The sequence below is a fragment of the Herpailurus yagouaroundi genome, unplaced genomic scaffold (genome assembly GCF_014898765.1).
Source record: "Herpailurus yagouaroundi ecotype Mexico unplaced genomic scaffold, PumYag 166, whole genome shotgun sequence".
Lineage (NCBI taxonomy): Eukaryota > Metazoa > Chordata > Mammalia > Carnivora > Felidae > Herpailurus > Herpailurus yagouaroundi.
Genome location: NW_024412407.1, coordinates 20,459,408 through 20,478,562, shown reverse-complemented (window position 1 = coordinate 20,478,562; position 19,155 = coordinate 20,459,408). Strand labels below are relative to the sequence as shown.

Here is a 19,155-nt window from a genome sequence, read left to right as displayed (position 1 = left end):
CCAGTTTAATAGTCATGAACTACTTTAATTTTGGGGGGGAAACTCTATCTCTCCTTCAGTTCTTAATGATAACCTTTCCAGGTCAAGTATTCTTGGTTGTAGGTTTTTTCTTCTCAGCACTTTGAATACATCGTGCCACTCTTTTCTGGCCTGCAAAGTTTGTACTGAAAAATCAGCTGATAGCCTTGTTGGATTTACCTTGTGCTGAAGTATTTGCTCTTTTCTTGCTGCTTTTAAGATTCCCTCTTTATCTTTAATCTTGGACGTTATTATTGTGTGTCTTGGTGTGGATCTCTTTGGAGTCTCTCTTGTCTGGGGCTCTCTATGGTTCCTGGTTTATTTCCTTTTGCAGATTAGGGAAGTTTTCAGCTATTATTTCTTCAATTAAGTTTCCTGTCCCTTTCTCTCTTCTCCTTTTGTCTCATTTCCTATGATGCAAATGTTGGTACACTTGATGTTGTTCCAGAAGTCCCTTAACCTATACCCATTTTATTTTATTTTATTTTATTTTATTTTTAATTTTTTTTTTAACGTTTATTTATTTTTGAGACAGAGAGAGACAGAGCATGAATGTGGGAGGGGCAGAGAGAGAGGGAGACACAGAATCGGAAACAGGCTCCAGGCTCTGAGCCATCAGCCCAGAGCCTGACTCGGGGCTCGAACTCACGGAGTGCGAGATTGTGACCCGGGCTGAAGTCGGACGCTTAACCGACTGAGCCACCCAGGCGCCCCTATACCCATTTTTTAAAATTATTTTTTTCTTTTTGTTGTTGAGTTGGGTGGTTTCCATTATCCTGTCTTCCAGATTGTTGATCTGTTCTTCTGTATCCCCTGTCTTGTATTGACTCCCTCTAGTGTAGTTTTCATTTCAATTATTACATTCTTCAGCTCTGGTTGGTACTTTTTTTTACGTTTTTATTCTCTTTGTTGAAGGTCTCACTGAGTTCATACACTCTCCTCTCTAGTCCAGTTAGCATCTTTATGACCATTACTTTGAACTCTTTGTCAGGTAGATTTCTTACCTCCATTTTGTTTCATTATTTTTATGAGGTTTTGTCCTTTTTGGTTTGGAATTTATTCCTCTGATCCTCATTTTGTCTGATTGTTTCTGTGTATATTGGTCAGTTATATACTGCTCTGGAAAATAGTGACCTTGTGTAGAAAACTTTCTATGGGTCCCAGTAAAGCAGTTTCCCTTGATCACCAGAAACAGGCATTCCAGGGGTGTCTCCTGAGTGGGCTGTGTGTGCCTTCCTCTTTTGACTGGGCCTTGACTACTACAGTTTTGCTGGTAGGTATGGCCGGCCTTCTACAACCTCCCCCAACTTGGAGTTGCTTTAGAGGCTGCCTGCCTCTGAGATGTAGCAAGCTGGCATTTGCTCTGGAGGGGTGCCTGCTGGGATGGGCAGGTTAGTAGGATGGGTCTGCAGGGGCACACTTGGGTGGGGTGAGCTGTTTTAGCAAGGAAGATGGAGAGTGTTAGAACTGGCTCTTGCCTGTGTCAGGCCACCTAGGCTGAAGGAAGGCTAGAAAAATAACTCCTACCAGTACTTCTGTTCCGGGGGAAAGTTCCTGTTGACCCTTGCCCCTCTGGCACATGCCCTAAAATTAGTTGGTACATCTCCTTCACCTATATAACCCAGGTGCTCTTCAAACTGCTGCCATTGTGCTTGGTCTTGGATGAGTGATATAGTGCTCTGGACCTCTCAGACTGATCTTGGTTTCCTATACCTCTTTGGTTCTCTTGGAGTTATACCTGCTGATTTTCAAAGCCAGACATTATGAGACTTGTCTTCCCAGTACAGCTTCCTAGGGCTCAGGATATCCAATGTGGGGCCTGATCTTCTTGCAGTGGGTTTTGTTCCTGACCACTTCTCAGTCCCTCCTGCCCTTCTTGATGTGGCTTTTTCTTTATATCCCTGTGGTTAAGAGCTGTTCTGCTAGTCTTCAGGTCATTTTCAGAATGAGTTGCATTATGTGTACTTTCAGCCTCAGTATGTCTGTGGGTGGAGGTGAGCTCAGGATGCTCCTACTCTGCCATCTTCTCTGTAGTCTCGTTCTGATTTTTTTTTTTTTGAATGGCTGTTGATTTTGATTGGATTATGATAATTTGAATTTTCACTTGTTGATTGCTAAATTTTGTTGTATTATTTCAAATAGTGTATATTGTTCCAGTTCTCAGTTATTTGAAATCAGTTGGATTATTTTGAGGTGTATTTTAAAGATTTGTTAGTGTGGGTCCAGAACAAGCATATTGTAGGACAAATTTAACCCCACTACTAAGGAGATGCCCTTCTGAGGATTCAGCTGAATCTCAATGCATTACAAGGTTTATCCACTCTGACTAGTAGGAACATAAACCGTTGCCAGCTGTGTGTGAGCTCCATCTGTTGTCCCATCTACTCACTTTTGTTTGTCTTTTCCTAGCCTTCTGTAGTTTTCTGTCACTTGTGTATGGGTTTTACTCATCCCAAGACTTGAGCAGACTTTTTTGAGATTCTTACCCAGTGTAGTTTTCTCACTTCTATGCAACTAGAATTTCTAGTTGCCTTATAAACTTAACTTTTTGCCTTATAAACTTTTAACTCTGTTTCCTTAGCTCAGTTTTGCTTGGGTTCCCCCACTATGTCTTCTAGTTTGTAAACTGACTCCAGGTTGTAAGCAGGGCAGTTATAGTGCTTGCTTTGCTTTTTTTGCTTTCTTTCAGGTATTACAATCCTATGCTGCCTGTTGTCGAATATCCAGAACCCACTGTTCCATATATCTTGTTCAGTTTTCTAGTTATGTTAGTTGAAAGTTAAGTCTGGTCCCCATGTCTCCATTTTGATTGGAAGTAGAGTGGTATCTCTATACTGTAGTTTAAGCTGTTTTTCAACCTTTGTCATACTTTTCCTTTGAAGTAACTATAGTACAGAAGATAATTGATCCTGTAGGAGTGGGTCGCACTCAAGATGTCTGTGCGTAAACTGCTGGTGATAGTTAGGAAATATGTGTTTTATTTTTTCTGTTCACTCTTTTTATCTTTTATTATATTTTATATTTTATAAAGTATTTTACAAAAAGTAGAGTGTCTTCTTGTCCTTAAGTCTTTGTGTAAAATTTACACACTAGGAATATGCACTATATTTTTTGGTAGTTTCCTGTATCTTAGACACAACTTCCCACTCTTAGTAAACGTTGAGAAACAGACATTTCTCATTTCTGTATCCATAATAGATTATTATAATATTTAGAAAACACACACTCATTTTGGTATAATGTGAAGAATTTTAGTCTAAAAGTTTTATGCTGTTTGGTTAATTAGAGATTCCCTAATAGAGAATAGAGTATAGTTGCAGGGTTTTCTTGCTCATTTTCTGAAATGAGTCTAATCTGATCTTTCTCCAGATCTGTATTCTTTCTGACTAGGTGACAATCCCAGTGCTCTCTATCCTTGGCATTATTCTCCTTTTCACTGTATTGAAACTATAGTTTATAAGATAGCTGCAGTTGCCCTTGGAGGGCTCTAATGCTTTGGCTTTTTAGGATTCATGCATGTGGTAACAAATACCACCAGTAACATCATCTCTAAAGGATGAGGACTATAGATATGTACAATTTAAAATTATTTCTTTTGGAAACTCATCTATTTTTCCATTCTTTCTTTATTTCTTCTGGAAATTATATGTGTTCTTCAAGGTTATGCAAGCTTTGACAAGCTGTGCTTTGCCAGCCTATCCAAGGGAAAAGTCAGCACCTTATATAGAGCCAACGTAGAGGAGAAAAATCCCCAATTTTTATGTCATTGTGTCGGGAAATGGAAAGCATAGTGGGTATGTGTGCAGATATATGTAAACTTGTAGCTCTGCATGCTGTTGGGTCTATATTGTGTTCTTTTTATGCCTTATAGGGACAATATGATACAGGCCATGGTAAAAAAGGTTTTTTTTTATTCACTTTTTAAAATAGGTGGATGTTGGGGCACCTGGGTGGCTCAGTCAATTAAGCATCTGACTCGGCTCAGGTCATGATCTCGTGTTTTGATTTGTGAGTTCGAGCTCCACCCTTGGCTCCCTGCTGTCAGCACAGGGTCCACTTAGGATTCTCCGTCTCCCTCCCTCTCTGCCCCTCCCTGGCTTGCATGCTCTCTGTCTCAAAAATAAATAAATACTAAAATAGGTAGATGTTTTTGTGATGCTGTCAAGATAAAATTTCTATTTTAGTTAATGTATCTGGTATCTATATGATATTTATATACATAAATGAAATGTTTATGTAGCCTTTGCATTTTACCCTAGACTTTGTTGTGTGCTAGCTTGTGTTTGACTCTGGTTTCATTTGGCCTCCTTTTTCTGAGACTTTACCTATTAAATGTACACAGCCTACCTTCTCGTGTTCCAGTGCAACTTTATGTTACTCATCTACTTTTTTCTTTTGCTGTGTCCTGGACAAGATTTCTCCCTCTATATTTATTCTTTCCTCCTTTGAAAGTCACCTCTTTGGTATACCATTTCACTAGGGTATTATTATATAATTTGATAAATTGATGAGTAATCCTCATGTATTAATGATACTGCTACTGATAATAGGGAGTTTTGGTATTTAAATTGATAATTACAGTAGGTTATTAATATTATAATGTTAAGCACTTTGAGTGAGAGTTCATTTTCTTTTATTTAATTTTAAGAGTTTTTAGGCTTTGTTTTTTCCTTTTGCATTTATTGCTGTTTTCTTTTTTTTTTATATGAAATTTATTGTCAAATTGGTTTCTATACAACACCCAGTGTTCATCCCAATAGGTGCCCTCCTTAATGCCCATCACCCACTTTCCCCTCCCTCCCACCCCCCATCCACCCTCAGTTTATTCTCAGTTTTTAAGAGTCTCTTATGGTTTGGCTCCCTCCCTCTCTAACTTTTTTTTTCCTTTCCTTCCCCTCCCCCATGGTCTTCTGTTAAGTTTCTCGGGGTCCACATAAGAGTGAAAACACATGGTATCTGTCTTTCTCTGTGTGACTTATTTCACTTAGCATAACACTCTCCAGTTCCATCCACATTGCTACAAAGGCCATATTTCATTCTTTCTCATTGCCATGTAGTATTCCATTGTGTATATAAACCACAATTTCTTTATTCTTTCATCAGTTGATGGACATTTAGGCTCTTTCCATAATTTGGCTATTGTTGAAAGTGCTGCTATAAACATTGGGTACAAGTTTCTGGGTTTTTTTTAGATTCTTACCATGAGGAAAAGATATGTCTTTTTAAAACAAGTTAAGTAGTCTCTTAAAACCATCAGGTTCTTGGAGAAAATTGTTTTTCTTGAAACTCAGGCCAGCAGAGGTATGTCTGTATTGTTTCCTTGGTATCTACAAGTCAGGTATTTTCATGGATGTTCTGCTCGTCCCAAAAAGAGAGCCTAAAGCTGAGTTTTTCACTTGGGGAGTGCTTAAATGCTCCACAAATCAGTGACCAGATTTGTTTCATTTTGTGCCCATGTGGTTTCTGTGGGTAGTTTGTTGTTTTAAAAACTTTCAAAGAAGAGCATTTTTTTTTTCCTGGCAATCATGTGTATCCCATGTAAGTATTTTTCATTATTAATAATCTTGAGAAGAACCAACTCCAGGTCATAATACATTTGGCTAAAATCATAAGGTTTTATCCAGTCATCCCATATGATTTGTGTCTGGTTTGCCAAAATCCATTAATTTGAAATTCCCAAAGGGCAGAGTAATGGTTTCCTCTCCTGTTTCTGTCACTAACCTGATTTTGTAAATTATCTATCAATTTTGTATAAATTAATAGTCTTTAAGAGAAATTCATGAGATATATAGATTTAATTTCTTCTAGGCGTATAGGCTGGTTTTACTTTGGGTTGTTTCCACCCCTTCTTTCATACTCTATATAGAAATTTCCCTTTCTGTTTATGACTTGAATTCCAGCTTTCTTATTGTGTTTTGCTTTTCATCTTCTTCCTCATTTAGGCCTAGTGGTTAGAAATCTTGTCTTTAATTGAATTTCAAAGTGGTTGAGTGTTTGTCATTTTCCGTTCTCCTGTCCAGCAGTGAGGGTTTGCTTCTGTAGGTATGCTGCAGCCTTTTAATAATGAATTTGGTTTTAAAGAGAAATTGAATTAAATTCTTGAGTTATTTCAGAAAGTTGTAACATCATGCTATTTATATTTCTGGCCACAGTGAGGGTTTTCATGAAAATGAAGTTTTGTAGTGAAGTTTTTCAAAGTGAAGCTTTTGTGTCTCAGCTTGTAGGCATGAAAGGTGTCTTTAGGATTTGGCTAGCCCAGAATTACAATGTTAAATAGTCCACATAAATTTTTTAGTTATTAAGTGAATACTATTTATAATTAGGAAGTAAACAGAAAGAAAACCTGAAGAACCCCTTCTCTGAATTTTCTGATTTAACAGAGGACGAAACTGAAATCTAGATAGATTCCGTGACTGAGATAATCTGCAATTTAATGGAAGCATTAGGTCTAAGCGCCTAGAGCCCTGACCCCACATCCAGTGCTCTTTCCACTCCCTTGGAATCTCTTACTATCTTATTCCTAATAAAATAACAATTTAGTGTAAAATGTGATAACATTCTGGTTTTAAAATACTCTAATACATTTTATTTTTGTGATATAAGTTTGAGTGATGAAAGCTTACAAATTCATACCACATTTTCCTCTTGTCCTATAAAAACAGTATTGTCTTTGAGGTTATCATTTGGTTTAAGCCTATTCTTCATTGTATTAAAGTAATTTTTAAAATTTTCCAAAGCTATGAAAACATGCAAATAAGAACTTCCTATTTAGCATTTATTGATAGCCTATTTAGCATTATTTCTTTCCTGTCTTTCTAACTGAACCTATTTTCTTCAAGCATCTAACCCTTCTTCACATGAGTCAGAAAAAGGGGTCTTCTTTCCTTGATCCAGGATTGAGAGTCTAAGTGAAACGTGGAAATTCCCTTTCTTTGCTAGTGACAGGTTCAAAGATGGGCAGATCACAATCTCAGAATATCTTGATCACTTTGTTTCCAGCCTGTTGGTAAAGCTCCACACAGGCACTCAGCCAGGGGAGTTTACAGAGAGTTCCTGAAGCTTTGACTTGTAGTGCTTAGAGCCTGCTGTATCTGTGTGCTTCCTCTTATATTTGGCAATGGTTATACATTTCCTTATTGTTTAAGCTCGTTTGCTTTTGGAATTTCTGTTACTTCTGGATAAAAAGTATGCTATCTGATGCATCTCCTAATACTTTATTTTACACTGTGAAAGATGATTCAGTAAGAGATTTTGGCTACTAAATTGATGTGAATTCAAGGAATAGGGGAGACTTTCAATAGATTTGAAACTAGACGAATCTCTGAAGACATTTGTGACTGAGAGAATTCTAAAATCAGGGCTCTGTAGGCATCATAACCCATTGTGGTTTACCTTTCATCTTTTAGCTCCACTGAACTTTTCCTTTTAAACCACTGACTCCCTAAATCCAGTAGTTTCTGTTCATTCCTTATCTTCTTTGACCTCTATTATGCCTGTTTCTATTCTTGTACAGTTTTTCCTTATTATTTCTAGGGCATCATTCTGTCTTTGTATATTCATGATCATCTCTTTTAAATTTCTTTTACTAACTTACTTTATTCGACCTATCCCTTGAGTAGTAATGGTTTTCTATGTTGTTGTTGTTGTTGTTGTTTTTGGCCTAATTAAAAAAAAACCCTTTTATTGTTTAGAATAATTTTAGATTTATAAAAAATTGTGAACTCAGTACAGAGAGTTCTTATATACCCCACTCACAGTTTTTCCTATCATTGATATATTAGTATGGTACATTTGTTAAAATTAATGAACCAATGTTTATACACAATTACTAATTAAAGTACATGACTTTTTTCAGATTTCCATAGTTTTTATCTACCTTCTTTTCTCTATTCCAGATTCCCATAAAGCAGGATATCATATTACATTTAGTTGTTATGTATACTTAGGTTCTTCTTGGCTGTGATGATTTTTTAAACTTAACTTGCTTTTGATGACCTTGACAGTTTTGAGTAGTACTGGTCTGGTGTTTTATAGATTGCCTTTCAATCAGTTGAGGTTGGTCTGATGTTTTACCCACATTTGGAATGAAGTTATAGGTTTTTGGGAGGAGACCATGTATTCATTTGATCATGTCATATCAAGGGTACATACTATCAACGTGACTTAATCATTGCTAATGTTGACTTGAATCATTTGGCTGAGATGGTTTTTGTCAGGCTTCTCTGCTTTACATTTCTTCTTTCCCCTCCTTTCCATATGTATTCTTTGGAATGAAGTCGGTGTGTTCAGGCCATACTTAAGGAGTGGGGAGTTCCTCCTTCTTGAAGATAGAGTATCTGTATAAATTAATTGGAATTTTTCTGCATGGAAAATTTTTCCTTCCTTCCTTCCTTCCTTCCTCCCTCCCTCCCTCCCTCCCTCCCTCCCTCCTTCCTTTTGTCATTTATATCAATATGGACTTGTGGATATTTATTTTCTACTTTATTTGGCCTAATTTTTTAATTACTGTATTTATATTGATGCTTTCTAAATATGTTTATCTTGGAAATTCTCACTTCTGTTTTAGAAAGAGCTCTTTCTAGTTAACTCCCTATTGGACTGTATTCCACTGGCTTTTGTTTTTGTTTTTGTTTTTGTTTTGAAACTTTAAATGTGACCATATTGCCTAGACTCATACTAATCATTTTATACCTCATCTTTTTCATTTTATGCCTCATTGTCCTACCTAAACTTTCTTTTCTACCTGCTTTCTCAAGCTAGAAACCAGTGGAATCCTTTAGTTTTCCTTTCCCTTTTACAACCCCCATTAGTAGCTCTTATTTGGATTATATTTATGTCTTTCATTTCCCTAAAACTAACCTATTACTTCCACCCCTTAATCCACATTGCTTCATCGACCTTTTTCTAAAATACATGTCACTTATTCAGAATACTTACATCCCTTCTCAGAATCCTTCAGTGAGTTCTGTCTCTTGACTCTAATTTAACTGTGATTTTAGGAAAATTACTTGGTCTTTCTCTAGCCTAAGTTTTCTTTTTTAGAAAGTGTAGATAGATAATGATAGACATCTTCTGAGGATTAAAAGTGGTAGCATATCTAAAGAGTTTAGGTATGTGTCTGATACAAAGTAGTACACTGTACAAGATAGTTATTTTTATTGTTTTATGGCTCCAACTCCTTAGAATGACCTTTCACAATTTGGCTCCTACCTACTTATCCAGCAGCTTCATTTGTAGATATTCTTCTGCCATGGGCACCTTGTCATTCAACAGTTTCATATTACTTGTATTTTGGGTTTGCCATACTATGTGCTTTTTATACCTGTCCTTTCTCACATGTTCCTTTTTCAGAAGTGTTTTTATCTTTCTTGACTAACAGGAAAAAGTGGCTTTTGCATATCTCAATATTCAACTTAAATATTCCCACCATGCAGAGTTAATCATCACCTTTTCCTATTCCTGTCACTATACCATGTGTATAGATATCTAACGTATACTATATATATGTTTGCAAGTTTGTCTTTGTTAAATTGTGACCTCCAAGGGGAAAGGAGTAAACTTAATTTGTCATTACATTGCCAGCATTTAATATCACTCAGTTAAATTTGTTACATAGACTGCCTCGCAAGTGCTGAAATCATGTCTAAGTATCCTTTACTAATGGTCAGCAGGCTTCTACTTGAACCCACCCTGTAGTGGCACATTTATAATTGGAGAGGTGGTGATTACTTTTAGCCGGGTCTACATTTTAGAATTTTAATTTTATGTAGATTTTAAATCTCTTTGCTTTTGGCTTTCATTTGTCTGTTCTCTGGAGCCATCATTAGTCTGCGCATTCAGCATTGTGCAAATATTTGAGCACCAAATATGTTTTAAGTACGTTTCAAAAATCTCTTGGTTAGAAATGAAATAAACCTGAAACACTCCAGCCTAAGAAAAACAAGTTTGACATTGATATTCTCCAGACTTTTTTGATTATTTACCTCTATCAGGTATCAGGTATACGTCCAATATTGGTGTGTTTATCTACTTATTGTGTGTGTGTGTATATGCATGTGTGTATGACTATAGTCATACGTACATTATAAAACAGACACAAATATAGTACTTCGCCAAAGATAATATAAAATACGTGTATTTTATTTTAGATGGAGTATTTCTTCTCACATTCTGATGGATTGTCTTGCTTGTCTCCTGCTCCTCCTCAGGGTGGTATGTGCACACCATCTTAAAGACGTCTGATCTACGTAATCAGACTCTGTTATGGGTAGGGTTGGAGCTGGTCTTTGGGATGACTGAAAAGATTCATATGCCTTCAGGAGATTTGCTTTGTTTTTCTTCTTAATTGCTTCACTCTTTCAGACCAGCTTCTCTCTGGGGCTAGGGCCATGGTTGCTAGCTTTGGGCTTGAGCCTTTACAGCTTTCATTTGTTTATTGAACAGATTCCGAATGGAGAATGTAGTCTGTGCCAGGCACTATTCAAGGTATTGAAGATACAGCAATGAGTATTAAAAAGAAGTATATTTAAGTGATAAGTGCTATGTAGAGAATTAAAGTAAGATGATGTGACAGTGATTAAGTGACTGCTTAAGAAAGCCTTTGTCCAGAGGGAATGTTAAAGCTGAGATCTGAATCAAAAGAAATAACTAGCTCTGTAAATATCATGAAGAAGAGCATTCCAGGGAATAGCTTAGGCAAAATTTTTAACGTGGGACTGAACGTGCATGCTGAGGAAGTAAGATAAGGTGGTGGAGTTCATAACTTAGTAGATAAAGAGAGTTTTGTGAACAGAAAGGGAAGGGACTTTCTCCCTTCTATATCTAGTTGGAAACATCCCAAGGAAAGATTGATTGATTGAGCTATAGTTTCCTATCCTTAGGACTAATTATTAATTGTGTTATTTTATTTAGTTCAGTTTGAGCAAATTGCCCACTGTTATGGCTAGGAGAAGCTTGGAGGGAAGGGTGTTGGGTTGGCAAAATTAAGAGATGCCACTTACTATGTGTGCCTTATAGTACAAGGGGTTTTCATTTTGTTATCTAAGCGTTCTGTTTTAATACATTTGAAGATAGCTATTGTTTCTTTGTTGACTTTTTATGAAGGCTAAACTTTTGTAGTTTTTTTCAATATCTCTTCATTCTTCTCTGAAATAAGTCTTTAACAACATGTATTATTTCAACAGTACATGGTAGTGGTGAGGGTGAAAGGTGGAAAGAGAAAATGAAAGTCTCAGTTCATTCTTCGAATATATCCATTCTACTCCCTGAACAGCCATTCATGTGTAAAGGATACATGTAATGTGATGATTCTCTGTACTTTATTTTCTAAGACAGGGAAATTGACCAGTGTATGTTAGGAAGCATTTTTTAAGTTAAAACAAAAAGAGTTTTCAGATGTCTCTGCGTAATGGAGAAAACTTTAACTCATATTGTTTCATCTTCCAAATATTTTGAGTGATAGTTTTGCCTATTGTTTTTTGGTAGTATTAAAAACTTTGATCCAATATGACGGTTGCAGCTGCATGGTTTGCATTTTGAATAGTGGTGGGTGGACATAATATTGATTCATTGGTGGTATTTACCATTATGGGAAAAACTGGATGCCAGATTTTGATGTTTCTGAAATGATGCAGTTTGTAGCATATCAGCACTATGTGATGTTTTGTAACAATCTTAATTTTTTTTAGTTTATTTATTTATTTTAAGAGAGACAGAGAGAGCATGAGTGGGAGAGGGGAAGAGAGAGGGAGAGAGGGAGAATCCCAAGCAGGCTTCACGTGGTCGGTGCATAGAGTCCTATGTAGGGCTCAAACTCATGAAACTGTGAAATCGTGACCTGAGCTGAAATCAAGAATCTGTCTCTTACCTGACTGAGCCACCCAGGCACCCCACCAAGCTTAATTTTTGAAGTCACATGGAATAGGTGTCTATAAGGAAGCAGGAGAGTCTAATTTCTATAAATTAATATGATGTATACTTTTTTTTTTTAACGTTTATTTATTTTTGAGACAGAGAGAGACAGAGCATGAACGGGGGAGGGTCACAGAGAGAGGGAGACACAGAATCTGAAACAGGCTCCAGGCTCTGAGCTGTCAGCACAGAGTCCGACGCGGGCTCAAACCCATGGACCGTGAGATCATGACCTGAGCCGAAGTTGGACGCTTAACCGACCGAGCCACCCAGGCTCCCCTGATGTATACTTTTGATAAACTGTACAATAATTGTATTTGATACCATGTTCTTTTTAAGAAATCATGTTATTATTTATTCTATTTATAGTGCTTGAGCTAAGTTAGGTTTGATTTCTAACCTAGAAAGAACTCTTACGTTAGAGTTCCAAGGTGAGCCTCATATATTTGAGTATATTTTTATTTTTTTTAAATTTGTTTACTTTATTTTAGAGAGATCGTGAGTGCTCATGAGAGCAGGGGAGAGGGTCAGAGGAAGAGACAAAGAATTTCAAGCAGGCTCCATGCTCAGCATAGAGCCTGATGTGGGGCTCGATCCCATGACCCTGGGATCAAGAGTCAGACACTCAACTGACTAAGCCACTTAAGTGGCTAAGTACTTAAGTACTTAATTAAGTACTAAGTACTTAATTTAGATATTGAAATGCTATATATTATGGATTTTAGAAGCTTTAAGAAATTCCCTAAAAATAGAGATCTATGGTAATTAATTGGCTTTACTACTACTACTATTACTACTACAGAATTTTAGCAATGCCTTTCTGTATTGTAAGTTTGGGTTTTGAATAGTGGGTTGTGAGAAATAAATTGGAAATCTTGTCTCTGTGGGTTGGAATCTGGTGTGGCTTCAAATGACAAACAAAATATTTTAGCATGTACATGCCAGGTAAAGTTTCAAATGGATTTTCCATAGGGTACAAACTTTTGAAGCCAAATAATATAAAGGGATTTTATACTTACAGGCAGACTCCTGTTGAGTTACATTGGTTTTGTTAATTTATGGTGGGGAAATCAATAGCTGATGAAGCAAACAACTAAAGAAATATCTTGTACAGTTTGTTTCTGTCCACTTATGACACGTTGTTTGGGGAGGAGTTCTGAGGTGACGTGTAAGACTTGGTATCCTAAAAGTCTGGTGGGTTTTTTCTTTATATTTTTAAAATGACAGGTGTATTTCAAGATCTAGAATATCTTGTTTTGCTTCAAGGAATTGTCCTAGAAGAATTGAAATTAGTTTCACATTTATAATTATACTTAAATGAAGATATATGTGTTTTCTTCTTTTCTTCTAATTTATTTGAGAATTTTAGGAAAGGAATATTGTGCTGCTAGTAGAGTGGCCGGTGTACAAGGGTCTAGGTGAATTTATTGTCTTTCAGCTTGCATTATTCTTATTTATATGAGTGGCTGGAGATGTCACATGTAATTTGAGGTCTACATCTGGTTTTATGTTGAGTGAATCTGATTTAGGCTCGGCTATCTTCAATGGTGATTTTCCCAGCTGTAAATTAGGAATTTGGCATAGAAAACTGTGTGGTTTTGTGTAAGTAGAATTCAGATTGTGATGTTTTCTGTCACTTCATAATTCTAATTTTAGAGTTTCGGTTTTTAAAGCAGAATAATTCACTCCAGAAAAGTCTAAAATCTGATTACTCATATATTGCCAGGAACATTGATGGTCAATGGTTTGAGTCAAACTGAGTATCTTTTATTAGAAATATGGTGAATAGTTTTACTCATCCACTCAGAATTGTAGCCATGAACTTTATTTTGTTTTCTTGATTTCAAGTTTTTATTTAAATTCTAATTAGTTAACATATATGGTAAAATTGGTTTCAGGTGTAGTGTTTAGTGATTCATCACTTCGTATAACACGCAGTACTTTTCTATCTTGTAAAGACTACAGGAAACCCTTTGTATTTGCATTCTCAAATGTCTTGGAAGCAGAGATACTACGGGATTTTTCCTTCACTGGTAATAAAAAGGGAGGAGTAGGGGATAAATGTGCAGCATGAACCACTCGTTGCTGTTTGCCTTTCCTTAAAAAAAAAATTCACCTTTCAAATTAGTGGTCTGAAGTGGACAGGGTTTCAATTGGAATATGGCAGGTACCACAGAGTCTTTCCTTGTAGTTATTACCTACTTGTGCAGTGCCATCTATTTGATTATAAATGCCTTGAGGATTGAGTTTACTATATATTCATCTTTGTATTCTGTTACACTTAGCTCCTCACATAATTTACACAGATAAGTGTAGCGGGCAGTTGAGTTAAATTGGATTGGCTTGAATTGGAGGGGATGAGGATTAGGCAGATGGGAAAACAGGGCTAGTCTGAGGGAAGTTAAAAGTCTTTTAGTCCTTCTAGATATCTTGTTTTAGTTTAAGTAATCAAGATGGTGATGTTTTATTTACCTTTAAAACCGTTATAGTTGACGAGTCAGAAATTGTAGCGTATCCTTCTCTGTTACCAGCTGGCAATTTACCTTTCAATAAGCTGTTCTGGTTAATAATTCTGGTGGCTAAAAAATACCATTACATATATTGTTTCAGAGGATAATTCTCATGAATTAATTTCTAGACTAACTTCTTCAGTCTTTTTCTGCTCCCCACCTCCCCATTTAAAAAACGAATGTGGAATTTGCATATATTGTGAAATGTACAGATAGGGGGTGTAGAATTCATTGTGTTTGACATATATATAACTGTGTACTATATACTCCAATCAAGATAGGAAATATTTCCATTTTCCCAGAAAGTTCTTTCGTTGACCTTATGCTCTCTCTATAGACCATTTTACCCCATCCTCTGATCCACTCTTCTGATTTCTTTTACATAGGTTAGTTTTACCTGTTATTGAACTTCATATAAATGGAATTACACAATATGTACTCTTGGTGACTGGCTTGTCACCCAACATGTTTTTGATTTTTTTTTTTTTATTATTAAGTCTGTTGCTTTAGTCTGACACATAACATAAAATTTACTTCACCATTTTAAAGTATACAGTTCAGTAGCATTAAGTGTAATCATGTGGTGTTATCATCACCACCATCCGTCCACAGATCTGTTTTCATCTTGCAAAACTGAAACTTCATCCTTATTTCTTAATTAAAAAAAAAACAAAAAACAACGTTTTCTAAAAAGAACATAGGGAAAAAAGAAAAAAAGCATAGGGGTGCCTGCGTGGCTCAGTGGGTTAAGTGGCCAACTTCGGCTCAGGTCATGATCACAGGGCTTGAAGGCTCCTGAGTTTGAGCCCTGTATCGCTCTGTGCTGACAGCTCAGAGCCTGGAGCCTGCTTCAGATTGTGTCTCCCTCTCTCTCTGCCCCTCCCTGCTTGCACTCTGTCTCTGTCTTTTTCTCAAAAATAAATAAATATTTAAAGAACAAAAAGAGCTTATATTACAATCTCCTTTATCCACTCGATTGGATATTGCTTATAAAATTTTTTTTTTGGCTAGAGTGGTTAGTCATAAAAATGTTATGTATATACCTTAAAACATAGTATATATTTATAACCCAGTGTTTTGGTATTAAGCCAACATCTTTTCTATGAACATAGGTCTCCTGATTGAAATTAACCATGGCCTTTCTTAAATCACATCTATCACCATTATCTTCAATATCTAGTTTCATTTTCCTTTTAGGTATGATGAGACAGTTGAAAAATAGTCCCAGTGGTTACTGTTCTAAATTTTCTAGTCTTACTTCTTGAAAATATTTTTTTAAAAAGCAACTAGACTTTATCAAATTGTTATGAAATGTTCAACTTACTCAGGGAAATGATGACTTCCAGTTCTTATAGATTTTAAAATATTTAATCATATAATTATATTAGCAAATAAATTGTATTAAATATGTTTAGAGCAAAACAACTGATTCTTACTAGTGTACAGTCAACTCATGGGAGGATAGGTATAGGGTCATGTCTTAGTAGCCTTGACACTTTCCTTCACACAGTAAGAATCAAAAGCATTGGGGCATATATGTTTCTTTCATGATTAATTTATGAGTTACTTAATGGAAGACAAAGAAATTTGTACTGTAGATGCTAAGTTGGTAATTTAAAAGTCTCTAAAAGTTTCATTATTATACTATAAACAGGTAGTCTGCTGTCTTCTCTATTGTCATAGTGAGTTTATTTGTACATAAAATTAAATTGTAGTTTTGGTTTGTTATCTGTCGTTCAGCACAGAACTCCCAAAACTTAGTTGCTTAAACAACTATTTTATTTTGCTCACAATTTTGTGGGTCGGGAATTCGGGAAGGATTTTGATGGCTGTGTACTGTTGTGTCCTCTAGCACTGAGGCTGCCATTTCTGGAAGAGTGGGAGATTCATTAGGTGTTTTTCTCTTGATGTGGTCTCTCCACATGGCTATTTTGGGTTACTTTACAACATAGTAGTCTTAGGATAGTAAAATTTCTTCTGTGGAGAAGCATCATCCAGAGCAAGTTTTCCAAAGTACAGGAAGTGAAAGCCATCAATTTCTTAAGGTCTAAGCCTAGAAAATGGTACAGTGTCATTTCTGTCACATACTAGTAGTCAAAGCCATCATTGACCTCATTCAAGGCATGCCATAGATTGGCCATTTTAAATCTGATACAGGCTTAAATGGTGTATACAATTGATGACATTTTTATTTTTAAAGGCCAGGGAATATTTCTGGTGGATGTCAGCATTGAAGTCTGTGGAAGAACACATGGGTCTATATTTAACTGATTCAAATTATAAATGAATATGAAACATCTGGAGAGAGTAAAACTGATGAAGGGTAGAATGCTGGCAGCAACATCATTATAGTAATGGCTAATTTATCAGCTCTAATTTATCAGTTAAGTTCTAATTTATCAGTTCAGCTCCTGTTCTACCGTTCAGTTTGAGTTATAGTGCTTCATAGCATTAAAAAAAAAAAAAGGAGGAAAAGAAAGTACAGTAACATATGAATTTGAGTTTTAATCTTTTGGCAGAATGCAAATTCCATTTGGTGTCCTGGTAAAAGACATTTTAGACAACAGTGTGAGTTGGTTTTAAGTGGACTGGGTCATTTTAAAATAAATTTAATGGTTGCAAGTAACTGTTTTCTTCTTTGTTACTAATGCTAGAAGTAGTGTCATTTATGTACATATGTTGGTAAAATTTACTATTGATTTTAAATGTAGTATCCTTTATCATCTCTAATGATAAAGGAAAATCAGATCTTCTGAGTATCATTTCATTTCAGTGACACACTATGGTCTTTTTTGATGATCAATGAAGACTTAGGGAAGAATATCTAAAATGGTCATTAGAAATAATTTATTTCATTAGGCTTGTTGTACTTTGCTCTTCGAAATAATACACTTTTATTAAGATCAGCCAACATTTGAGCATGTGTTATGTTTTGTTAGATCTGAGAATATCTCGGTCAAAGAAAGTTGATTTACTCTGTCAAATGAATGTAATTAATAATGTTGTTGAATTATTTTTTGAATAGAGCAGGAATGGAAATACTCTTCCTTTCCTTGTGATTGTTTGGTGCTGGCACCTGTTTTCCTGATGGTGTCAAGAAGAATTACTTTCAGATGTTAAATCCGCTATAATTTTAAGAGATCCTTCTCTTTAGGCAGAGTGGTATTTCCAGTGACTTTTAAAACATTGTTATTAGTTACGACTCATTAAATTTCTTATGTACTTTTATTCTGTTACATAATTCATAGAAATTAATATTTTTTGTAGTCATTAACTTATTTCCCTTATTTTATATAAATATATATTAGGTAGAGGCAGTTTTCTGTGGAAGAGTGTTTCTGTTTGGTTGTATTCTTTTATATATAATATAGATACCATGAGTGACAGTATAAAATTACATTTATAAGCTTAATGTCACTGTGTGTTTGTATGTATTTTAATTTGGGTAATTTCTTTTGATTTATTTTGAAGTTTACTGATTTTTTTCTCCTTATTCTGTAGAGTCATGATAAGCCCAAAACGAATTTCCCGCTCTGATAGTGTGTTTTTAATTATCAGCATTTACATTTTCCTTTTTTTTTTTTTTTTTGGTAGTTTCCATCTGTCTGTTGATATCCATTTACATATGTTTTCTAACTTTGCATTATATTCTTATATTATGCACAGTTGCTTTTTTTTTTTTAAGTTCTTGTCATTTGGATCATTTCTTGGTCTAGCTTTGTTGATTTATTTGTCTCTTGAGTCATTTATTTCTTCCTTTCTCCTTCCTTTCCTTGTTTGTCTTATAATTGTTGTCACCCTCTATAAAGAAGAGTGACATAAATTGTATTTATACCATAAATTGGACATACCTCTTTTTCTTCAGGTCATTAATGTTAGGGTTTTAAAATATACTAAATTAATGCATTATGAAACTAAGGCAGATATGTAATAAATTGACAAACTAATTCAAAGGAAAATGCATTGTAAGCCAAAACATTTTAAATGCTTTTAAAAAAAAATGTTCATTTATTTTTGGGAGAGAAAAATGGGGAGGGGCAGAGAGAGGGGGATGGAAGATCCGAAGCGGGTTCTGCGCTGACAGGCTGAAAGCAGGGATCCCATTGTGGGGCTTGAACTCAAGAACCACAGGATCCATGACCTGAGCTGAAATCAAATGCTCAGCCAACTGAGCCAGCCAGGTGCCCCTCGAAACATTTTAAAAGAGAAATATTTAAGTTTCATTTTACATACTTTTTGAATGTATATATGTATAAGTAAAAGAAAACTTTATTTTATTTTATTTTATTTTATTTTATTTTATTTTATTTTTTTTCAATGTTTATTTATTTTTGGGACAGAGAGAGACAGAGCATGAACGGGGGAGGGGCAGAGAGAGAGGGAGACACAGAATCGGAAACAGGCTCCAGGCTCTGAGCCATCAGCCCAGAGCCTGATGCGGGGCTCGAACTCACGGACCGCGAGATCGTGACCTGGCTGAAGTCGGACGCTTAACCGACTGCGCCACCCAGGCGCCCCATAACCTTTTTATTTTAAAATAACTATAGATTTATGAGAATTGCAAAGTTAATACAGAGAAGTCCTGCTTATTACTTACCTTCCAGTTTCCCAAGTGGTTTCATTTCGTGTAACTACAGTACAATATCAAAACCAGGAAACTGATATTGATAACAATGTGTGTGTATAGTTTTGTGTCATTTTATTGCATCTGTACATT

The 19,155-nt window shown here is 35.7% G+C and overlaps 1 protein-coding gene across 18 annotated transcripts in view; it reads left to right on the top strand.

Annotated features, from left to right (window-relative positions):
• CCDC91 (coiled-coil domain containing 91) overlaps positions 1–19,155 on the top strand; it is a 364,937-nt gene that overhangs the window by 41,514 nt on the left and 304,268 nt on the right. For 6 of the 18 annotated variants that reach the window (XM_040488536.1, XM_040488535.1, XM_040488534.1 and 3 more), the window contains one exon: positions 10,167–10,230. The exons of 11 other annotated variants lie outside the window; for them this stretch is intronic. In XM_040488536.1, coding sequence (XP_040344470.1) covers positions 10,167–10,230 — 64 coding nt within the window. Of the gene's footprint in view, positions 1–10,166; positions 10,231–19,155 lie in introns of those variants that run through there. One more of the 18 variants, XM_040488554.1, reaches the window with a different exon arrangement.